The sequence below is a fragment of the Pagrus major genome, chromosome 1, assembly GCF_040436345.1.
Source record: "Pagrus major chromosome 1, Pma_NU_1.0".
In the NCBI taxonomy this organism is placed as follows: domain Eukaryota; kingdom Metazoa; phylum Chordata; class Actinopteri; order Spariformes; family Sparidae; genus Pagrus; species Pagrus major.
In genome coordinates this window covers 3,794,687-3,814,752 of record NC_133215.1, presented here as the reverse complement: position 1 = coordinate 3,814,752, position 20,066 = coordinate 3,794,687, and the positions used below count along the sequence as shown (strand labels likewise).

Below are 20,066 nucleotides of genomic sequence, written 5' to 3'. Positions count from 1 at the left end.
AATATTCAAAATGAAAAGTCTGTCACAAGTATAATATGTTTTATTGATAGAAACAACAGCAGTTGGACATGAAAACACAAACACGTGCTGTTGTCCCAGTTTAAAAATATAACTAGACACTCGTGAAAACGTTAATTAACCAAACGTTAATTTGTCATATCAGCACTCTTTTAAAACATGACAGTGAATTGAGAAAATGAATTAGGATATTGAGATTTTATCGCTTCTAACCGGCCGGTGAACCACTGCTCGGCCGTGAACACGCAGAGGAGACGGGGTGAAATGTCTCAGTTGTTCGCGGACGGTGAGCAACGTTAATTCATTAGCATGTTGTGCTAAAGGACAGTGACCTGCACGTCACCTGCAGTAAAGCAATCACTGCTTTGTCTTGGAGCCGGAGACAGGGGTTAGCTGCTACATGTCTGCTGTGCTACTATCAGTCATATGCAGGCATGGACACAGAAAAGTCGCTTCGCAAATGTGTATAGCTCGTTGTCATGGTCACGCGATGCCGTCCTCACGTCTTCCGCGCGGCAGGAAGAGGTGGGCGGCGCACGCAGCAGCTCATTAGCATTAAAGGGAAAGGCACTCAAACCGGCTGCTTAAAACAGGGCTGTGAAACTGGTGTGTAAACAACCCTGCTGTGCTCAATCCTTCAGTTTTTTCGACCAAAGCATGTTACTATCATTCCATTTAGACATCAAGGAACCATGTCAACAAGCAGAAATGAGCATAATATGTCACCTTTAAATTAAGTTCACTTCCTCTTAATCAGGTTACGATACTTAACTGCATAAAACAAATTAAAACAGAACTTGGTTCTGGTAGAAACTTAATGTAAGTTGAAGTACTTAAGAGATGAATCAATACAGCCATAAATATAAAAGTGAGAAAAATGAACACGTGAGCACTTTGTGCAGAGATCGCTGTCTTGAAGCGAGTCTCAAAGTAAAGAGCGGAAACATTAAAGAAGAGAAGAGTTTGGAGAGAGAAGAGAGTTAAAGTTTGGAGCGAGCAGAGAAGTGATGTCTCTGTTTTGTAGTCTCGAGTGGCGGCGGGCCTGGGGGCAGGGCGGCCGCTGTTTGTCTCAGAGGAGATAACAAGTGGGAAACTTCACAGGAACGGACTCAAACTAAACTAGAGTTTGAAACGTTGCTAAACCGCTTCACCTTCCCCAGAATGTCACCACGGCTTCATATGTGGACTTTGTCCAACACCAAATCATATGTCATTATTAAAACCACTTTAACATCCACAAAGGAATTAAAACTGGATCAGAACATCTAAACACACTTGATTATACAGTAGAAGTCACCACTCATATTTCTTTTAGTTCCAGCTTGATACTTGTTAAACAGGGCACATCAGAGACATTCACTGGTAATAATCCAAACGTATTAACGACATGATTGAACAGTTTGTCCCGATCACACCAGGACTCACCACAGGGCGTTTTTACACATTACATTCATCTCACTCAATCTTAATCGTAGGGAAGTGTAAGAAAAATCAGTTTTAATAACTTTTCTGCCTGTTTAATAATCTGTTAAAATTCAGAAGATGAGGTTCTGGATTAATAGCTGTTCAGAACCGTGTTGAAGTCTGGAGAAGTGTAGAGAACTTCACAGTGGAGCGCAAAAGATAAGAACAACACAACTATAAATTATTAAGCTGTCAACCAAGATTACTCCAAGAAGGTGGGCGTCACCAGACCTTCACTGTGGGAATGTGTGTGTGTGTTTTAATTAGATCAGCAGAGAACAATTGTCAGCACTTTGTTAATCTAACACAACTGCAAAGACATGAAACTATAACACAAGATTGTCTGTTCCTCCTGATGTCTGGAGAGTGGATTCATTTGATGATGAACCTCGATGGACCTGAAGGAAAGGAGTGTTTCTGTCTTGAGGGGGAAAGAGGACAAATGGTGTGTAGAGTTGTAAATAAGGACAGATGGTCTCCTGGGAATCATCTATTCGACGGTTTTATTGTAAAGACAACAACGTCCTCCCTGCCAGGTGAAGAGGAGAGCTCATATCTGTAGAGGAGTGTTTGCCTTTCAGAAGACAAAGCCTCAATTAAAAGCAGAGGCGAGGGACATGTGTCCCTACAACATCCAGAGGAAACAGGGACGATGCTGGACTGGACAGTGGAGCTGATCTCAGAGCAGTTCACACTGCAGCACTGACATCATCTCCACGTGTTGCGATTGGTCCGTCAGTCACTGCTGGATGAAGCTCTCCTCTCCGCCCAGTCAGAGCCTCTCCACCCACCAGCTGATGGTGCTGCTTCAACCTCTCTGGATCATCAGGACACAGCTGATCCTCTCAACACCTCCACCTTTCTCACCACTCACTCTGACAGAGATCACAACGATTCCCACCTGATGAGAGAAGCAGAGAGACAGCAGAAGTGATACATGAGTGTCTACAGAGACTCCCTCCATCAGCTGTCAGTCAGTGATATAAAGACCAGCAGGACTTCAGTCCTGTTCAGACCACAAGTGGAGCGGCTGTGTAGCGTAGCCAGCTTCCTTCCAGCTCATGTTAACGTGTTGGAGTGAAGCTCACAGACCTGCAGACACATCAAGTGTGTTTACTCTGCAGGTTTCACTCAAGCACACAGTGAAATAAACTGCTCAGAGTCCCTGAACGCATCATCACTGCAGAAACACTCTGATGATGATTCACTGCTGTTAAAAACCAGAGTCTCAGTCACACCTGAACATTTCATCTGCTTTAAATATTACAAACATGTAAATATGGAGTCTGTTGTAAAAACATCTGGATAAAACTAAAGACAGACGGACAGATAAATATTTGATGTTAAAGCTCCTACATGTTCACACAGAGACTGAACAGTCAACACCAGCTGTGGTTACTGGACTTCAGCAGAGGTTCTGGTCTGTGAGGAGACCACATGGTTACTAAATGTAACCGCGGTTCTCTGAAATAAGAGTCAGTGATGTGCAGGCTTCAGTCAGAGCGATCTGTACGGTGGCCCTGAAGGTCAAAACACAACCACACTTCAGATTATGGAAAAGGTGGGACGGCGTTCTTGTTTGTTATTGGACAGAACCAGAGTCTCTGGTGACAGTTTGATGTTTTGTGGGATGTTGTTGTGTTTTGACCTTCAGGGCCACCGTAGACCTGAGAGCTGTGACAAAGATGGACTGATCAGTTGTTCAGTGTTGAAATGAGAGAACAGAGATTTGATGCTACAACAGTTTGATGGATGAGGACACTGTCTCTACACATCCTGTGATGCTGTCAGCTGTGATCCAGCTTTACTTCCTGTACACATGAACACAACAACAACAGTCGTCTTCACTTCAACTCAAACACACGATCACAACAAGCTTCTGGCTCCTCTGATTGGCTGACTGTTCCCCCTCTATCTCTTTCTGTCCAATCCTGAAGCCTGTCACCGTTCTCCTCTCACAGCTTCACTGAGGAAAGCAGGAAATGCTGGATCTTTACTCTGATACTGACTGTGTTTATTACAATACTGCTGAAACCAGCATGGACTGACTCCAACTCTCTACTGACCTCAGAGTCTCCAGTCGACAGTTTGGACTCTCCACAAGTTCAGACAGCAGCTTCACGTCTGAATCCTGCAGGTAGTTGTCACTCAGGTCCAGCTGTCTCAGATGGGAGGGGTTGGACTTCAGAGCTGAGGCCAGAGAAGCACAGCTGATCTCTGACAAACTGCAGCTCTCCAACCTGAATAAAGAATAAATGATGAAACGTCACAATTTAAATATTCAGTCAGTATAAACGTCACAAAGCTTCATTAAAATGTTGTAAAAAGACGATTCTGAATATATTTGTTATTGTCTGAAAGTTAAAATAGAGATTATTTAACTTTTCATTGTAGTATGTATTTTTCTCATCACTTTAAAAAAACATTTAAAAAACATGATTTGTAATCTGAGATGAAAATCAATAGTTGAGGATGTTCAGAGTGAATTATTCATGTTGTTATATGAAGGTTTTAAATGTGCAGCTCAACATTGCTCTGCCACAGTCAATGGACTAAACCACAGAAGAAGAAAACAGACTTCAGCATTAAGATACTCAGTGTGGATCAGTATAATATCAGCTGATGTCTGCAGTTTAGTGTCAACACAACTTTCACATCATATTAATCTGAGCACAGAAGTAAAAAATGGTGTCTGACCCCAGAGTCTCCAGTCGACAGTTTGGACTCTCCAGTCCAGCAGAGAGAAGCTTCACTCCTGAATCCTGCAGGTTGTTGTCACTCAGGTCCAGTTCTCTCAGATGGGAGGGGTTGGACTTCAGAGCTGAGGCCAGAGAAGCACAGCTGATCTCTGACAAACTGCACCACCTCAATCTGAATAAAGAATAAATGATGTCAGTTTAAAAGACTTTAATGTTCCTGCTTGAAATCATTCAGTGTTTAATAATCTGTTCAGAGCTGAAGAAGGTTCAGGATGTAGACGTTTAGAAAATGAAGCTCCAAACACCTGAACCCAACAGGATGCAGGTTCAACACTGTCAAACACACAAAGTGAAACAGAGCTCTCATTAATATTAATGACAACGCTGTTTCAATAAAGACGTAGTGATGTCACCTCTTAAACTCTGCAGCTCCACCAGAGGCTCCATCTGTACAAACTCATGTTGTGCAGCCAAATAAAAACCCACAGAAACTGATGGAACATTTGATTCTGCTATTTAAAGCTCCTGTTATTAAGATGGTTGAATTTTCAGTCTCGTTCCAACTCGTCAAATACTGACGCTTTGGGATTGTAGGTCGGGTCGGCCGCCGTCCCAAAGCGTCAGTATTTGACGGGTCGGGAACGAGACTCAAAGATCAACTCTCTCAGCAACAGGAGCTTTAAGATAAAAGTCATCCTGAGCTGAAGTGTTTCAGTCAGTACAGACGTCACATATCATCAGAAAGGTTTGGAACAAACACACGTTTGTTGTTGTCTGACAGAAGAAAACACAACGTTTGTGTTTTTACTTTCAGAAGCAAGAAGGAAAAGTGCAAATCAATGATGAAGAGGTTGATGGAGAATAAAACAGTGCTGAATGTTTGATGTTATATTAGATATGTTTTAAATATGAAGCAGAACAAGATGCTCAGTGTGAATCAGGACAGAATCTATGTGGTCAAATCCCCTTCAGAGCTGATGACATGAAAACTAAGATTTAAACAGTTTGAATAATGTTTTCAAAGTATTAACCGGTTTAAAGTAAATATTCAAATGGATTTAAACATGTGAGAACAACAACAGTATGTGTGAGATAATTGTGTCGCACTTATAATTCATCAGCAGTGTAATATTTTCATGTTATTAAAGTTTGTCTTCAGAGTTTCACACATTCAACACGTGCAGTGTGTTGAATCAGAGATTACATCACACTCATGTGTCTTTTGTCCAACGTGACTTCAACATCATCCAACCTCCTTTTTTCAAAGATTCAACACTTTCTTTTCAGAGATTTAAATCTCTGCGGGGGGCCACACCTTTCTGATGTCAGATTAGGGGGTCTGTGTCCAACAACTTCTGTCACTTTACAAAAGTGACAAACAAACATTAACACCTTCCTCACTCTGTGATTGGTGAGCTGAGTGCAGGTGAGACAGAGCCCAGGTTTCAACTTCTCTCTCAGCTCTTTTTCATTTGTTACACAACTATTTCTGTCACTTTGAAATATGAACTGAGTGAAACACTACCAATGTCTTCCAGGAGAGAACATGTGAGAAGTTCCCTCCATATTTAACCCATTGTTGAGCCTCCAGCAGCTCTTGGCTCCACCTTTGTCTGTCTGAAACAGCTATGAACATGTTTAGCTTCACTGATGCACTGATCCCACGCTAAAAGGTGGAGCTAACACACTGCAGACCACTGATTGGTCAGTGGGAACAGCCAGAGTCGTCTCGTCCTCCACGCTCTGAAGTAACATTTCACTTTCTACCTTTCAGCAGTCTTCTGTCTCGCTGCCTGCAGCCTTTCTCAAGTAAAGCTAGTTTCCTTGTTGAGATAAACAACCACACGTGTGCTGTGTGTGGAGAGTGTGTGGTCGAGCAAGAGAGAGAGAGAGAGAGAGAGCAAAACATGTAAATTAATGACATTTTATAGATACACAGAAACACATGAACTGACCCCAGAGTCTCCAGTCGACAGTTTGGACTCTCCAGTCCAGCAGAGAGAAGCTTCACTCCTGAATCCTGCAGCTCGTTGAAGCCCAGGTTCAGCTGTCTCAGATGGGAGGGGTTGGACTTCAGAGCTGAGGCCAGAGAAGCACAGCTGATCTCTGACAAACTGCATCTCCACAATCTGAATAAAGAATAAATGATGTCAGTTTAAAAGACTTTAATGTTCCTGCTTGAAATCATTCAGTGTTTAATAATCTGTTCAGAGCTGAAGAAGGTTCAGGATGTAGACGTTTAGAAAATGAAGCTCCAAACACCTGAACCCAACAGGATGCAGGTTCAACACTGTCAAACACACAAAGTGAAACAGAGCTCTCATTAATATTAATGACAACGTGCTGCTGCTTCAATAAAGACGTAGTGATGTCACCTCTTAAACTCTGCAGCTCCACCAGAGGCTCCATCTGTACAAACTCATGTTGTGCAGCCAAATAAAAACCCACAGAAACTGATGTAACATTTGATTCTGCTATTTAAAGCTCCTGTTATTAAGATAGTTGAATTTTCAGTCTCGTTCCAACTCGTCAAATACTGACGCTTTGGGATTGTAGGTCGGGTCGGCCGCCGTCCCAAAGCGTCAGTATTTGACGGGTCGGGAACGAGACTCTTCTGAGGGGTGGCCTGGGGTGGCCGGGGCCGCCCCTGAAAACTCACTGGCCCCAGATCTGATAGGTAGTTGGTCAAGTTCGTCAACACAAGAAACAAGAGAAATGCTGTCAATCAATGATGACAGCTGATCAGCTGGTTTAGGGCCAGTTTTACATGTTTAACTAACACAGTAATGGTCGTACTGAGGCTGTGAGAGCTGATTTCTGCTCAGCGGACGTTTGGCCATGCAGGTCTGATAGGTGAGCCATGAGAGATGAGCCCGGCAGCTGCACCTGCTGCTGCTGCTGGTCCGGTCGTTAATGAAACAGGAGGACGTCCCAGTGACAACGTCAGCTGCTGGATAACAACGCTGAACTCTGTCGGTTGAGAGGTTTGGTAATTTAATGTTTAGTTGTGTCCTAGTTCCCTCTGAATGTGTAGGAAAACTTTATCTAGCACTAAGTAGCAGCTAAAAGATGAACTACACTGCACTAGCTAGCCTAGCTAGCCTAGCTTAGCAGCCTGCAAACCAAGTTAAGCATTTAATGTCAGCGTTTTGTTTTTTTATTGTTATGTGGACACCGCCATGAAACATGAAACGCTGTTTTCTGGACTGAAGACTGAGAGTGTTTTTGCAGATGTGTGTGTTCAGTAGAGCTGATGTCAAAAGTGACAAACAAACATTAAAGGTGACATATTATGCTCATTTCTGCTTGTTGACATGGTTCCTTGATGTCTAAATGGATTGACAGTAACATGCTTTGGTCGAAAAAACCGAAGGATTGAGCACAGCAGGGTGTTTACACACCAGTTTCACAGCGCTGCTCTAAGCGGCCGGTTTGAGTGCCTTTCCCTTTAATGCTAATGAGCTGCTGCGTGCGCCGCCCACCTCTTCCTGCCGGGCGGAAGACGTGAGGACGGCATCGTGTGACCATGGCAACGAGCTTTACACATTTGCGAAGCGACTTTTCTGTGTCCATCCCTGCATATGACTGATAGTAGCACAGCAGACATGTAGCAGCTGACCCCTGTCTCCGGCTCCAAGACAAAGCAGTGATCGCTTTACTGCAGGTGACGTGTTGGTGCTCTCAGGTCTGGTCTCTCATGCCAGCAGCTAACGCTACACACGTATTACATGTATACCAACACACAGGAAGTCGTTCGACTGCCAAGTTACTCCTGGGCGTCTAACACACTGTCCTTTAGCACAACATGCTAATGAATTAACGCAGCGAACAACTGAGACATTTTACCCCGTCTCCTCTGCGTGTTCACGGCCGAGCAGTGGTTCACCGCCGGTTAGAAGCGATAAAATCTCAATATCCTAATTAATTTTCTCAATTCACTGTCATGTTTTAAAAGACTGCTGATATGACAAGTTAACGTTTGGTAACATTAACATTATCGTGAATCCTACGGCCAGTGAGCCCAACGTTGATAACTTTACATGTAATGTTAGTTCAGCCTCATATTTACATCGACAGTTAGCATTAGCTCATGTGCTAAACGGCCAAAGTAACACAAACTACACTGTTTTTTAAATACTTACAGCTCCATCATTGACAGTGGGTATGGATCCATCTTTTAAGGGACAATCTTGTTGCCAGTCCAGCGTCCAGTCCTGACCCTGGTTGCTGAAGCAGTCCGGCGTGAAGTGACTGGCACAGACCGTAACGCCTTTGCTCACTGAAGCTGGGACGTTTCCCTGATAAATAAAATGTAGCCGCTTCGCTCTGATATCCTCTTTGGTAGGGAGGCCATGTAGCGAAACAGGAGGATCCGTGCATCCGACGACAGAGCAGCAGTGCTCGGCTTTCGGGTTGGACATGGTAGCGGTCAGGCTGTCGCGTACAAGTGAAGCGAGAACGAGAAAATGGTGGATCCTCGTTCAGGTAGCTGCCGTAGTGTGGGAGGAGACAGCCAGCGCGAGGGCGGGAGTATGCAAAAGACCGGATTGTGACGTAACAATCAGGTCGAAATCCAAACGGCTCGTTTAGAGACTCAATTCCTGACTCCGGTAGTTTACGAAATATTGACTTAGTTGTTGAAAAATCATGCTTAAGGGGTGGGGAGGCACTCCGGATACGCAAATATACATACTAAAGCAAGGAAAAAGTGAGTTTTGCATAATATGTCCCCTTTAACACCTTCCTCACTCTGTGATTGGTGAGCTGAGTGCAGGTGAGATAGAGCCCAGGTTTCAACTTCTCTCTCAGCTCTTTTTCATTTGTTACACAACTATTTCTGTCACTTTGAAATATGAACTGAGTGAAACACTACCAATGTCTTCCAGGAGAGAACATGTGAGAAGTTACCTCCATATTTAAACCATTGTTGAGCCTCCAGTAGCTCTTGGCTCCACCTTTGTCTGTCTGAAACAGCTATGAACACGTTTAGCTTCACTGATGCACTGATCCCACGCTAAAAGGTGGAGCTAACACACTGCAGACCACTGATTGGTCAGTGGGAACAGCCAGAGTCGTCTCGTCCTCCACGCTCTGAAGTAACATTTCACTTTCTGCCTTTCAGCAGTCTTCTGTCTCGCTGCCTGCAGCCTTTCTCAAGTAAAGCGAGTTTCCATGTTGAGATAAACAACCACACGTGTGCTGTGTGTGGAGAGTGCGTGGTCGAGCAAGAGAGAGAGAGAGAGAGAGAGAGAGAGAGAGAGAGAGAGAGAGAGAGAGAGAGAGAGAGAGAGAGAGAGAGAGAGAGAAAAACATTTAAATTAATGACATTTTATAGATACACAGAAACACATGAACTGACCTCAGAGTCTCCAGTCGACAGTTTGGACTCTCCAGTCCAGCACAGAGAAGCTTCACTCCTGAATCCTGCAGACCGTTGTAACTCAGGTCCAGTTCTGTCAGATGGGAGGGGTTGGACTTCAGAGCTGAGGCCAGAGAAGCACAGCTGATCTCTGACAAACTGCAGCCCCACAATCTGAATTAAGAATAAATGATGAAACTTCACAATTTAAATATTCAGTCAGTATAAACGTCACAAAGCTTCATTAAAATGTTGTAAAAAGACGATTCTGAATATATTTGTTATTGTCTGATAGTTAAAATAGAGATTATTTAACTTTTCATTGTAGTATGTATTTTTCTCATCACATTAAAAAACATTTTAAAAAACATGATTTGTAATCTGAGATGAAAATCAATAGTTGAGGATGTTCAGAGTGAATTATTCATGTTGTTATATGAAGGTTTTAAATGTGCAGCTCAACATTGCTCTGCCACAGTCAATGGACTAAACCACAGAAGAAGAAAACAGACTTCAGCATTAAGATACTCAGTGTGGATCAGTATAATATCAGCTGATGTCTGCAGTTTAGTGTCAACACAACTTTCACATCATATTAATCTGAGCACAGAAGTAAAAAATGGTGTCTGACCTCAGAGTCTCCAGTCGACAGTTTGGACTCTGCAGTCCAGCACAGAGAAGCTTCACTCCTGAATCCTGCAGCTCGTTGTCACTCAGCTCCAGTTCTCTCAGATGGGAGGGGTTGGACTTCAGAGCTGAGGCCAGAGAAGCACAGCTGATCTCTGACAACCTGCAGCTCCTCAATCTGAATAAAGAATAAATGATGTCAGTTTAAAAGACTTTAATGTTCCTGCTTGAAATCATTCAGTGTTTAATAATCTGTTCAGAGCTGAAGAAGGTTCAGGATGTAGACGTTTAGAAAATGAAGCTCCAAACACCTGAACCCAACAGGATGCAGGTTCAACACTGTCAAACACACAAAGTGAAACAGAGCTCTCATTAATATTAATGACAACGTGCTGCTGCTTCAATAAAGACGTAGTGATGTCACCTCTTAAACTCTGCAGCTCCACCAGAGGCTCCATCTATACAAACTCATGTTGTGCAGCCAAATAAAAACCCACAGAAACTGATGTAACATTTGATTCTGCTATTTAAAGCTCCTGTTATTAAGATGGTTGAATTTTCAGTCTCGTTCCAACTCGTCAAATACTGACGCTTTGGGATTGTAGGTCGGGTCGGCCTAGCTAGCCTAGCTTAGCAGCCTGCAAACCAAGTTAAGCATTTAATGTCAGCGTTTTGTTTTTTTATTGTTATGTGGACACCGCCATGAAACATGAAACGCTGTTTTCTGGACTGAAGACTGAGGGTGTTTTTGCAGATGTGTGTGTTCAGTAGAGCTGATGTTATATTTTTGACCAACCAGTGTGTGAAATATAGTGTGACAGTCCAGATTTAAGGAGCTGTAACACAAGAACAAGCTGTGATTTATTTACTTGCTCTGTGATTTAAGGGCTGTTTAAAGACTTTTCTCTGGGAGATAAAGGACTTTTTGTTTGTGTCAGTTAGCTCATCTTCACAGTTCACATGTTTGAGACGTTAAACAGGCAGAGGCAGAGCAAACTGCATTCAAATGCCACAAATGCTTGAGATGCAAAATGTGTTAATTGTGTTATTAAAAGTGATGGAAGATGTCGGTAGTTATGTAAAAATAAACCTTTGTAGATACTATAAATAGACATAATGAGGCACATTGTTGACACCTCCTTTATTTTGACATGTTAATGGAGTCAGAGCTGTTATTTAAGGGCCTCCAGAGCCCCACGAACATCCTGTATTTTACACACCGATTCTCACCCGGTTTGACAAAGATCCTGCTTCAAGTTTGTAGTTATAGCTATTACTTCAAAGTGAATTGACTGACTGATTGATTGATTGATTGATTGATTGATTGATTGACTGATTGATTTACATTTCTTTGCTTTACTAATTCAGGCGCCATCTTGTGGTTAAATAAAAACACACCTGGCAAAGAACAAACAAAAAAATCTAATTCCAGTATCTCCAACAAATGATATCTAAGCTAAATAACAACATAAACTCAGCATGTAAAGAACAACACATATTTCTGTTTCTTCCTTACAAGCTTAGTTTATCTTTTGCTCACAGATAAACTTTTTAATAAGGCCTGTCTTTAAGTATTAAGCTTTGATTTGCAGTTGCTGGTTTGTTCTGTTGCCTGGATTGCTGTGTTTTTATGTGACCACAAGATGGCGCCTCAATTAGTAAAGCAAACACAGGTAACAGTGCAGGTGACAGAGGCTGTGTCCAAATTCAGGGGCTGCAGCCCAGGAAGGGCGCATTTGAAGGCCAATTACGTCACTACGCTGCGCGAAGGCTGTCCAAATTCGAAGGCTGCTCCACATGCAGCCCACACATGCAGCCTTCCCCACCCTCGTTTTGGAGGACGCACCGCTACTATCCTTCGCGGCCTCACATATCCCAAGATCCTTTGCGCACCGCTGCTCAGTCCCGAAACAGAAGAGGAAGCAAGAGAAAATGGCGACATCAAGTGGCGCAGACAGGACATTTAAATTTAAGTAATGGGTTTATATTCGGTTTTTACTCATTTGAACATCCAACGCCAGATATGTTAAACTTCAAGAGACTATAAAACCTCCAAAGTTTAACTTTCAGTTAAAATACGTGACGCTGGTAATGCTGTGGTAAATATAGTTGTTATTCACCAATGGGTTAATGTTTATTTTGTAATGTTGATAATTCAATTTAGATTTGACACATTGTACACACACAAATAAATGTACACGTTTGATGGATTTGAACCAAAACAGACTTTAATGCATGAACACCTGGTGACGCAACCAGGAAATACTCCGAAGGCTAGACCGTCCAATTTAACAGCGGTGGACGTGGCCTTCAAGGTCTCTCCGAAGGACCCAGCCTTTGTGGGCCGCAAAGGCCGCGTCCTTAAAGGCTGCAGCCCCTGAATTTGGACACAGCCACAGATGATGAGCTGATGACTGATTCATGTTATTCTACAGGATGAGTTAAGAGCAGTTGAATTGTGCTCCCTAATCTAACTTGTGAAGAGATGAGGACTTTAATCCACTCCAAGGAAATGGCTCTTAGAAAATCTGAACCCTATCCTGAACATAATTACTGATTAAAAACAGACATGTTAAATAACCAGAGGCTCCTGAGGACTGTGAGAGGTGGAAATGGAATAAAAAAATGACTTTTTAAAAAGATTTTTTACCAGCATAGACACCTTTATTTGACAGTTACGAGACAGGAAATCATGGGACAGAGAGGGGATGTGACACGCAGCAAAGGACGTCCAGCCGGGATTCGAACCGCGGTCGGCTGCGTACGTGGTATTAAACTTGGCGATGCCACGGCCACCACACACTAGCTTTGTGTCCCATCTTGGCCACCCCAGTAAAAATGTCCTGGATACGCCACTGGAGACTCAAAGATCAACTCTCTCAGCAACAGGAGCTTTCAGATAAAAGTCATCCTGAGCTGAAGTGTTTCAGTCAGTACAGACGTCACATATCATCAGAAAGGTTTGGAACAAACACACGTTTGTTGTTGTCTGACAGAAGAAAACACAACGTTTGTGTTTTTACTTTCAGAAGCAAGAAGGAAAAGTGCAAATCAATGATGAAGAGGTTGATGGAGAATAAAACAGTGCTGAATGTTTGATGTTATATTAGATATGTTTTAAATATGAAGCAGAACAAGATGCTCAGTGTGAATCAGGACAGAATCTATGTGGTCAAATCCCCTTCAGAGCTGATGACATGAAAACTAAGATTTAAACAGTTTGAATAATGTTTTCAAAGTATTAACCGGTTTAAAGTAAATATTCAAATGGATTTAAACATGTGACAACAACAATTTTATTAGTATATATTTATTAATAATTATATATTATTATAAATCATTGGGACATAATTGTCATGTGATTCATTTTAACTGCACTTAACTACAGTAAGAATACATGAAGAAGGTACGTAATAATCCTTTAACATTGAACTAAAGAGACACTGTTATCCAATGAAGAGCACATAAATACATGAGAGGAGGTGTCTTCTGTCCAACGTGACTTAAACATAATCCAACATCCTTTTTTCAAACATTCAACACTTTCTTTTCAGAGATTTAAATCTGTGTGTGTGTGTGTGTGTGTGTGTGTGTGTGTGTGATATAAATATATAATCTGCAGTCAAACTTTAAACTGAGTTGTTGTGATTTGAGCTCAGACAAACCCAGAAAACAAGTGAACTGAAGGAAATGTAAAACTTCTGTTCTGATTTAAATGTTATAGATCTACACAGAAACACATGAACTGACCTCAGAACCTCCAGTCGACAGTTTGGACTCTCCAGTCCAGCACAGAGAAGCTTCTCTCCTGAACCCTGCAGCTCGTTGTGACTCAGGTCCAGTTCTGTCAGATGGGAGGGGTTGGACTTCAGAGCTGAGGCCACGACTTCACAGTGACTCTCTGAGAGTCGACATCTAATAAATCTGTGATTACAGATAAAAGAACATTAAAACAATAAAATGTGAGACTTTACTGTGAAAACAGATTCATACATGTTGCATCACAAAGCACAGGGGGTCAGTTGGTCGGCCTGAGCTGGTCAGTCATTGATCACAAGGTTTGTAGTTTGAAACTTGAGCTCCTTCTGCCCACGAGGCCCCAGACTTTCCCTGCCTGAGGAGATCAGAGGGGCTGAATCGCTGCCCCGTTTTATATCAGCCCCCAAAACACACTTGAATAAAGCTGCTTTTAACCCTGATGTGGATGTTTTTATCTTCATGTTTGATTTTGGTTTGTTTGATTCATTCTGTGCTCTTTATATTTATATTTGTAATTGTCGGGTAAAACTTGCTTTTTCTTGTGACTCTTTCGTTGTGTTGCTGTTTAATGTGTGTACAGCACTTTGTCACTGCTTTTAAAAGTCTTATATCAAGAAAATAAATCAATAAATGAACCTCCTGAGTGTCCTTGAGCAACATGAACCAAACTGATGTTCAGGACAAAGTGTCCAAATGACTGTAATGTAAACGTGTCAGATTTGAGTTGATTTATATTCATGAAGCTTCATGTAAATTCACTGTAGGTTGTAACTGCACTCGTATGTGTTTACCTCAGTTATGTGTTTGTGTGGATTTTGTTCTTTGATGCATTTTATTCTGTCGCTCCGTCTGCTTTTCACCTCCCATTAAATTAATTCAGCCTCTTCTACTGCATCAATAGTATAATTAGTGCTAAAGATTGAGTTATTATCATGTGATGGGTGATCATTTGTCTCAGGTGGAGTTCACCTGGCTGAAGGAAATGTTTTGGAAAGTAGACGACTACCTGTCATTTCATCTCTGAGCTTGGTGATGATCATTGATTCAATCAGCAGGTTTCATACTTGTTGAGGAAAACATGTATCGTGTTGAGGTTTTATATAACGCATGTGTGTAAAGTGTTTGTCTTTAATACTGAAGGCTTCAGCTTTACCAGGATTTTTAATGTTCATCACATCTGGACTTACCGAGCCTTTCTACAGTTCCTCACAGCTGGAATCAGTCTCTGTTTTCCTGCGTCTGATGTTTTGTATTTCTCTGTGTCCAACTCATCCAGAACCTCCTCTGACATCTGCAGCATGTAGGCCAGAGCTGAGCAGTGGATCTCAGAGAGATACTTCTCTGATCTGTTCTCTGACTTCAGGAACTCTTGGATCTCCTGATGGACTGAGTGGTCGTTCATCTCCATCAGACAGTGGAAGATGTTGATGCTTCTGTCAGGAGAGATCTTATCACTGTTCATCTCCTTCAGGTTGTTGATGGCTCTCTGGATGATTTCTGGCCTGTTGTCTGTCCGACCCAGCAGGCCTGCTAAGAGACTCTGGTTGGACGTCAGAGAGAGTCCATGAAGGAAGCGGACAAACAGGTCCAGGTGACCATTCTTACTTTTGAGGGATTTCTCCATGGCTCTCTTCAGGAAGTCATCCAGGGTTGAGGGACTCTGTCCTCCCAGGAAGTCCTTCAGTACCTCTGTGTTCCTGCTGGTGTAACAGTGGAACATGTAGACTGCAGCCAGAAACTCCTGAACGCTCAGATGAACAAAGCAGTAGACTGTTTTCTGGAAGATCACACTCTCTCTTCTGAAGATCTCTGTACAAACTCCTGAGTACACCGAGGCCTCTGTGACATTAAGACCACACCGCTCCAGGTCTTCTTGGTAGAACATGATGTTTCCTGTCTCCAGATGTTCAAACGCCAGCCTCCCCAGCTTCAGAAGAACTTCCCTGTCAGCCTCCGTCAGCTCCTGTGGACTCGTCTCACGTCCCTCATGGTACTTCTGCTTCTTCCTCTTTGTCTGGACCAGCAGGAAGTGTGAGTACATGTCAGTCAGGGTCTTGGGCAGCTCTCCTCTCTGGCCTGTAGTCAACATGTGCTCCAGAACTGTAGCAGTGATCCAGCAGAAGACTGGGATCAGACACATGATGTGGAGGCTCCTGGAGGTCTTGATGTGTGAGATGACTCTGCTGGACAGATCTTCATCACTGAACCTCCTCCTGAAGTACTCGTCCTTCTGGGCGTCAGTGAAGCCTCGTACTTCTGTTACCCTGTCGACACGTGAAGGAGGGATCCGATTGGCTGCTGCAGGTCGGGAAGTTATCCAGACGAGAGCCGAGGGAAGCAGCTTCCCCTCGATGAGGTTTGTCAGCAGCGCGCTGACTGATGACTCCTGTGTGACATCAGACACGACCTCATGGTTCTTGAAATCCAGTGAAAGTCTGCTTTCATCCAGGCCGTCAAAGATGAACAGAAGTTTACAGACAGCGAGCTTCTCTGCTGTCACCTTCTGTAATGTTGGATGGAAAACATGGAGCAGCCTGAGAAGACTGTACTGCTCATCTCTGATCAGGTTCAGCTCCCTGAACGACAGCACAACCAGCAGACTGACATCTTGGTTTTCGGAGCCCTCTGCCCAGTCCAGAGTGAACTTCAGCACTGAGAAGGTTTTTCCAACGCCAGCGACGCCGTTGGTCAGAACCACTCTGATGGGTCTCTGTTGGTCAGGTGAAGCTTTAAAGATGTCGCAGCACCTGATTGGAGTTTCACTGAAGGTCTTCTTCTTGGAAACTGTCTCCAGCTGCCTCACCTCATGTTGGGTATTAACCTCTTCACTCTGTCCCTCTGTGATGTAGAGCTCAGTGTAGATCTTGTTAAGGAGGGTTCCACTTCCTGTTTCATCACTTCCTGTTTCATCACTTCCTTCAGTCACACGTTCACATCTCCTCCTCAGACTGATCTTATGTTCATGGAAAACCTCCTGCAGACCAGCATTCACTGAAAAAAGAGACAAAAGTGGGAGACAAAAAATACAATGTGACAATCAGCATCAATGGTCTTTTCATTACAAGTTAAAACCATCAGTATAAGAACATGTTTGTTGTTTTCTTTGTCTTTCTCTCCACCTTAACGTCGTGGAGAGGTTTGTGTGTCCCTGTGATCCTCGGAGCTCTGTTGTCGGGGGCATTAGCCCCTGGCAGGGTCTCGCAAAGCTAATCAGCCCCAGAGGAGGAGCCGGACTGACAGTGATTCAAAGAGCCTTTATGAATCAGCCACAAAGGTGCTGCAGCTCCTGAACCAGGAAAGAGACATCAGGGCACCTTTCTGGAGCTCAACCTGGGAGTGGAGGTCGCTGGTGAATATCTGGTGTCTGGCCTTTGACTACATGGAGACGCCACCCTGTGGGCTGACTACCAGCAGGGACGGGCATTGGGGTCGGGTGTGTGCCAGTCTCATGCAAAAGAAGGCAGGTGTGCTGATTCCTGGCATCCCAGACTGGTCCTCAGGACAGGGAGTGTCTCCTCTCATGGGGGAAGGAACAGGTGCTGGTGCCGGAGGTGGGGCGGTACCAACTAGATTTAGTTGGGCTCACCTCTATGCACAGCACTGTTTCTTGAACTCAACTCCTTTGCTTGAGGGACAACATCTCAGGTTGGCCCCTGTAAATGACCACCACCTGCACCTCAGCCCGTCCACTACACTCTGCTGCTGCTGACTGCTTGTTATTCCCTCACTACAAGGGAGGACCAGCTACTGCTCAACTAGATCCAGACTGTCTGATGTCCTGGATCCACAATAGTGACACAAACTCCCCAGTGACATCAGAACAGAAGAAACTCGACACAACTTCAGACTGAAAACTCTCCTGTTAGACTGAAACTCTCCTGTTCAGACTGAAACTCTCCTGTTCAGACTGAAAACTCTCCTGTTCAGACTGAAACTCTCCTGTTCAGACTGAAAACTCTCCTGTTCAGACTGAAAACTCTCCTGTTCAGACTGAAAACTCTCCTGTCAGACTGAAAACTCTCCTGTTCAGACTGAAAACTCTCCTGTTCAGACTGAAAACTCTCCTGTTCAGACTGAAAACTCTCCTGTTCAGACTGAAAACTCTCCTGTTCAGACTGAAACCCTCCTGTTCAGACTGAAAACTCTCCTGTTCAGACTGAAACTCTCCTGTTCAGACTGAAAACTCTCCTGTTCAGACTGAAACTCTCCTGTTCAGACTGAAAACTCTCCTGTTCAGACTGAAAACTCTCCCGTTCAGACTGAAACTCTCCCGTTCAGACTGAAACTCTCCTGTTCAGACTGAAACTCTCCTGTTCAGACGGCACCTTGTTCCATAAAAACAATCTCTCTCTTGATCTCTTATTGCTTCTAGTTGTAGCTCTTGAACCATTTTAGCATAATTGATGAATGTGATCTACTCATGTTGTATCCACATGGTTCAGTCAGTTATTTTCAGTCTCTTTGGATAAAAACGTCGGCTAAATGAACGTATTGTAATGAAGCAGGTTACATTTTAAGCTGTTTAATGTGCTGACACTGAGCAGCTAATTAGCATCTGCTGCAGCCTGAAAATAGATGTTAGCAGTGCACTTTTCCTCACTGGATGTTTGTTCGGTGGCTTGTTCAACAAGTGGATCTGCAGGACGAGGTGTGTGTTTGTAAGTTAGAGGAGGAGGAGATGTTAGCAGGAAAGCTAATGTGGACTGTTGTTTAAAGTGCTGTTTTGTCTCAAGCTGCTGTCTGACACTTCTCCATCTCCATCTCTGCATACAGAGAACAAGCAGCTCTCTGATTGGTTAATGTGTGACATAACAAATGTATTAAAACAACAAGTAGTGTGTTCAGACATGAAGACATCAGCAGACAGATATATAGTCTTACTTTCTCCACACTGGGGACAGGAGGAGTGTCCTGGTGAAGCAGACTGGTCCCAGTATGATGTGATGCACTGTCTGCAGAACCAGTGTCCACAGCTGGTAGAGACTGGATCCTTCAGGACGTCCTGACAGGAAACACAGCAGGACGGCTGCTCCTCCACAGAAACATGCCTCCTCTTCTTCTCTCTGTGAAGACATTTCTTTAGGACTGAAACCATTTGTTGATTGTTTCTAAAAATATCAAGATTTGGTCGACACTGTTGAAGCTCAGATCAGCTGACAGAGGACAGTAAAACTGTCTTTACTTTTCTGATGAATTCAGCTTCAGTCTGGAATAAAAATGGCTGCTTGTGTTATTTCAACTCTTCTGTTTAGTCAGTTTGAACCTGGAGTTAAAAGTGTTCTCAATAACTGAGGTCGACCACGATGACGTGACTTTAACTATGACATGACTTTAACTATGACGTGACTTTTAACTGTGACGTGACTTTAACTATGAGATTCCTTTTTTAAAAAAAGTCTAATTACAAATTCATAGAGGGAGCAAACTCCTCCTGTCCATAAATAAGAAGTTGAACAATTTCTATTTGTCCTCTTTGATCAGATTACAGCTTTTTACGTGACTGACAGCACTAAGAGGACGATGGGACGAATGATCTCTCTGTCATGAGTCCCAAAAGGTTTGTTAAAGTTAGTTAGCAAATACATTGTTGTTGAAATATACAAACACAACATGAACAAAACACGTTAGTGAGAGAGGGAACAGAACAAAGTCACATAAATGAGTCAGTATCAGGTGTCTTACTCTGAGTCTGATGGTCCAGGTTCATTACTGAAGCCTATAGGATAATCTTTGGACCGGTCACTCTTCATAGACAGACAGCTGGATACTGGAGACTCTGCTCTCTGTCTGTTGGACTGAACTCTGCAAACACCAACATGTTTGTATTGATATCACATGAATCTTTGAGAAACTCTCTGATGACAAAGTCATTTAAGAAGCTCTAAATACACAAACTACTGCTACTGTTGATGAAAAGGAGCTTTCAAAGTTTCTGTTTGTCCTCTTAGATCAGATTACAGCTTTTTAGGAGACTGACAGCTGCCACAGATAGTAAGAGGAACATGAGCCGTGAAAAGTCTGTTAGATTTAGGTAGAAAATACATTTTACATGAATTTTGAATATAAAAATACAAAATCAACAGAACAAAGCACAGCAGTGAGAGAGGGAACAGAACAAAGTCACATAAATGAGTTAGTAT

General features: G+C 43.1%; 1 protein-coding gene and 1 long non-coding RNA gene across 2 annotated transcripts; both read right to left on the bottom strand.

The window, feature by feature from the left end:
• Positions 1-24: 24 nt before the first annotated feature.
• LOC140992256 (uncharacterized) lies at positions 25-3,722 on the bottom strand. Its single transcript, XR_012178015.1, has 2 exons — positions 3,549-3,722; positions 25-2,383 (listed from the first exon to the last, which is right to left on the bottom strand). It is a non-coding gene; the product is annotated as an uncharacterized lncRNA (long non-coding RNA).
• A 213-nt stretch (positions 3,723-3,935) lies between these two features.
• Positions 3,936-19,722, bottom strand: LOC141020012 (protein NLRC3-like). The gene is made up of 8 exons (XM_073495085.1): positions 19,609-19,722; positions 18,808-18,989; positions 15,114-16,917; positions 13,918-14,091; positions 10,172-10,345; positions 9,541-9,714; positions 6,137-6,310; positions 3,936-4,353 (listed from the first exon to the last, which is right to left on the bottom strand). Exons 1-8 carry the CDS (start codon positions 19,674-19,676, stop codon positions 4,134-4,136), a joined length of 2,970 nt encoding a protein of 989 aa, XP_073351186.1. The 5' UTR covers positions 19,677-19,722; the 3' UTR covers positions 3,936-4,133.
• Between the last annotated feature and the right edge of the window lie 344 nt (positions 19,723-20,066).

What these genes read in the sequence shown, in the direction of transcription:
- LOC141020012 (XM_073495085.1), bottom strand. Translation starts at nt 19,676, where the DNA reads ATGAAGAGTGACCGGTCCAAAGATTATCCTATAGGCTTCAGTAATGAA. An exon ending in CTGTCCCCAGTGTGGAGAAA is followed by an intron (nt 16,918 to 18,807) that starts GTAAGACTATAT and finishes CTCTTTTTTCAG; the next exon opens with TGAATGCTGGTCTGCAGGAG. An exon ending in TGTCGACTGGAGACTCTGAG is followed by an intron (nt 9,715 to 10,171) that starts GTCAGACACCAT and finishes TTCTTAATTCAG; the next exon opens with ATTGTGGGGCTGCAGTTTGT.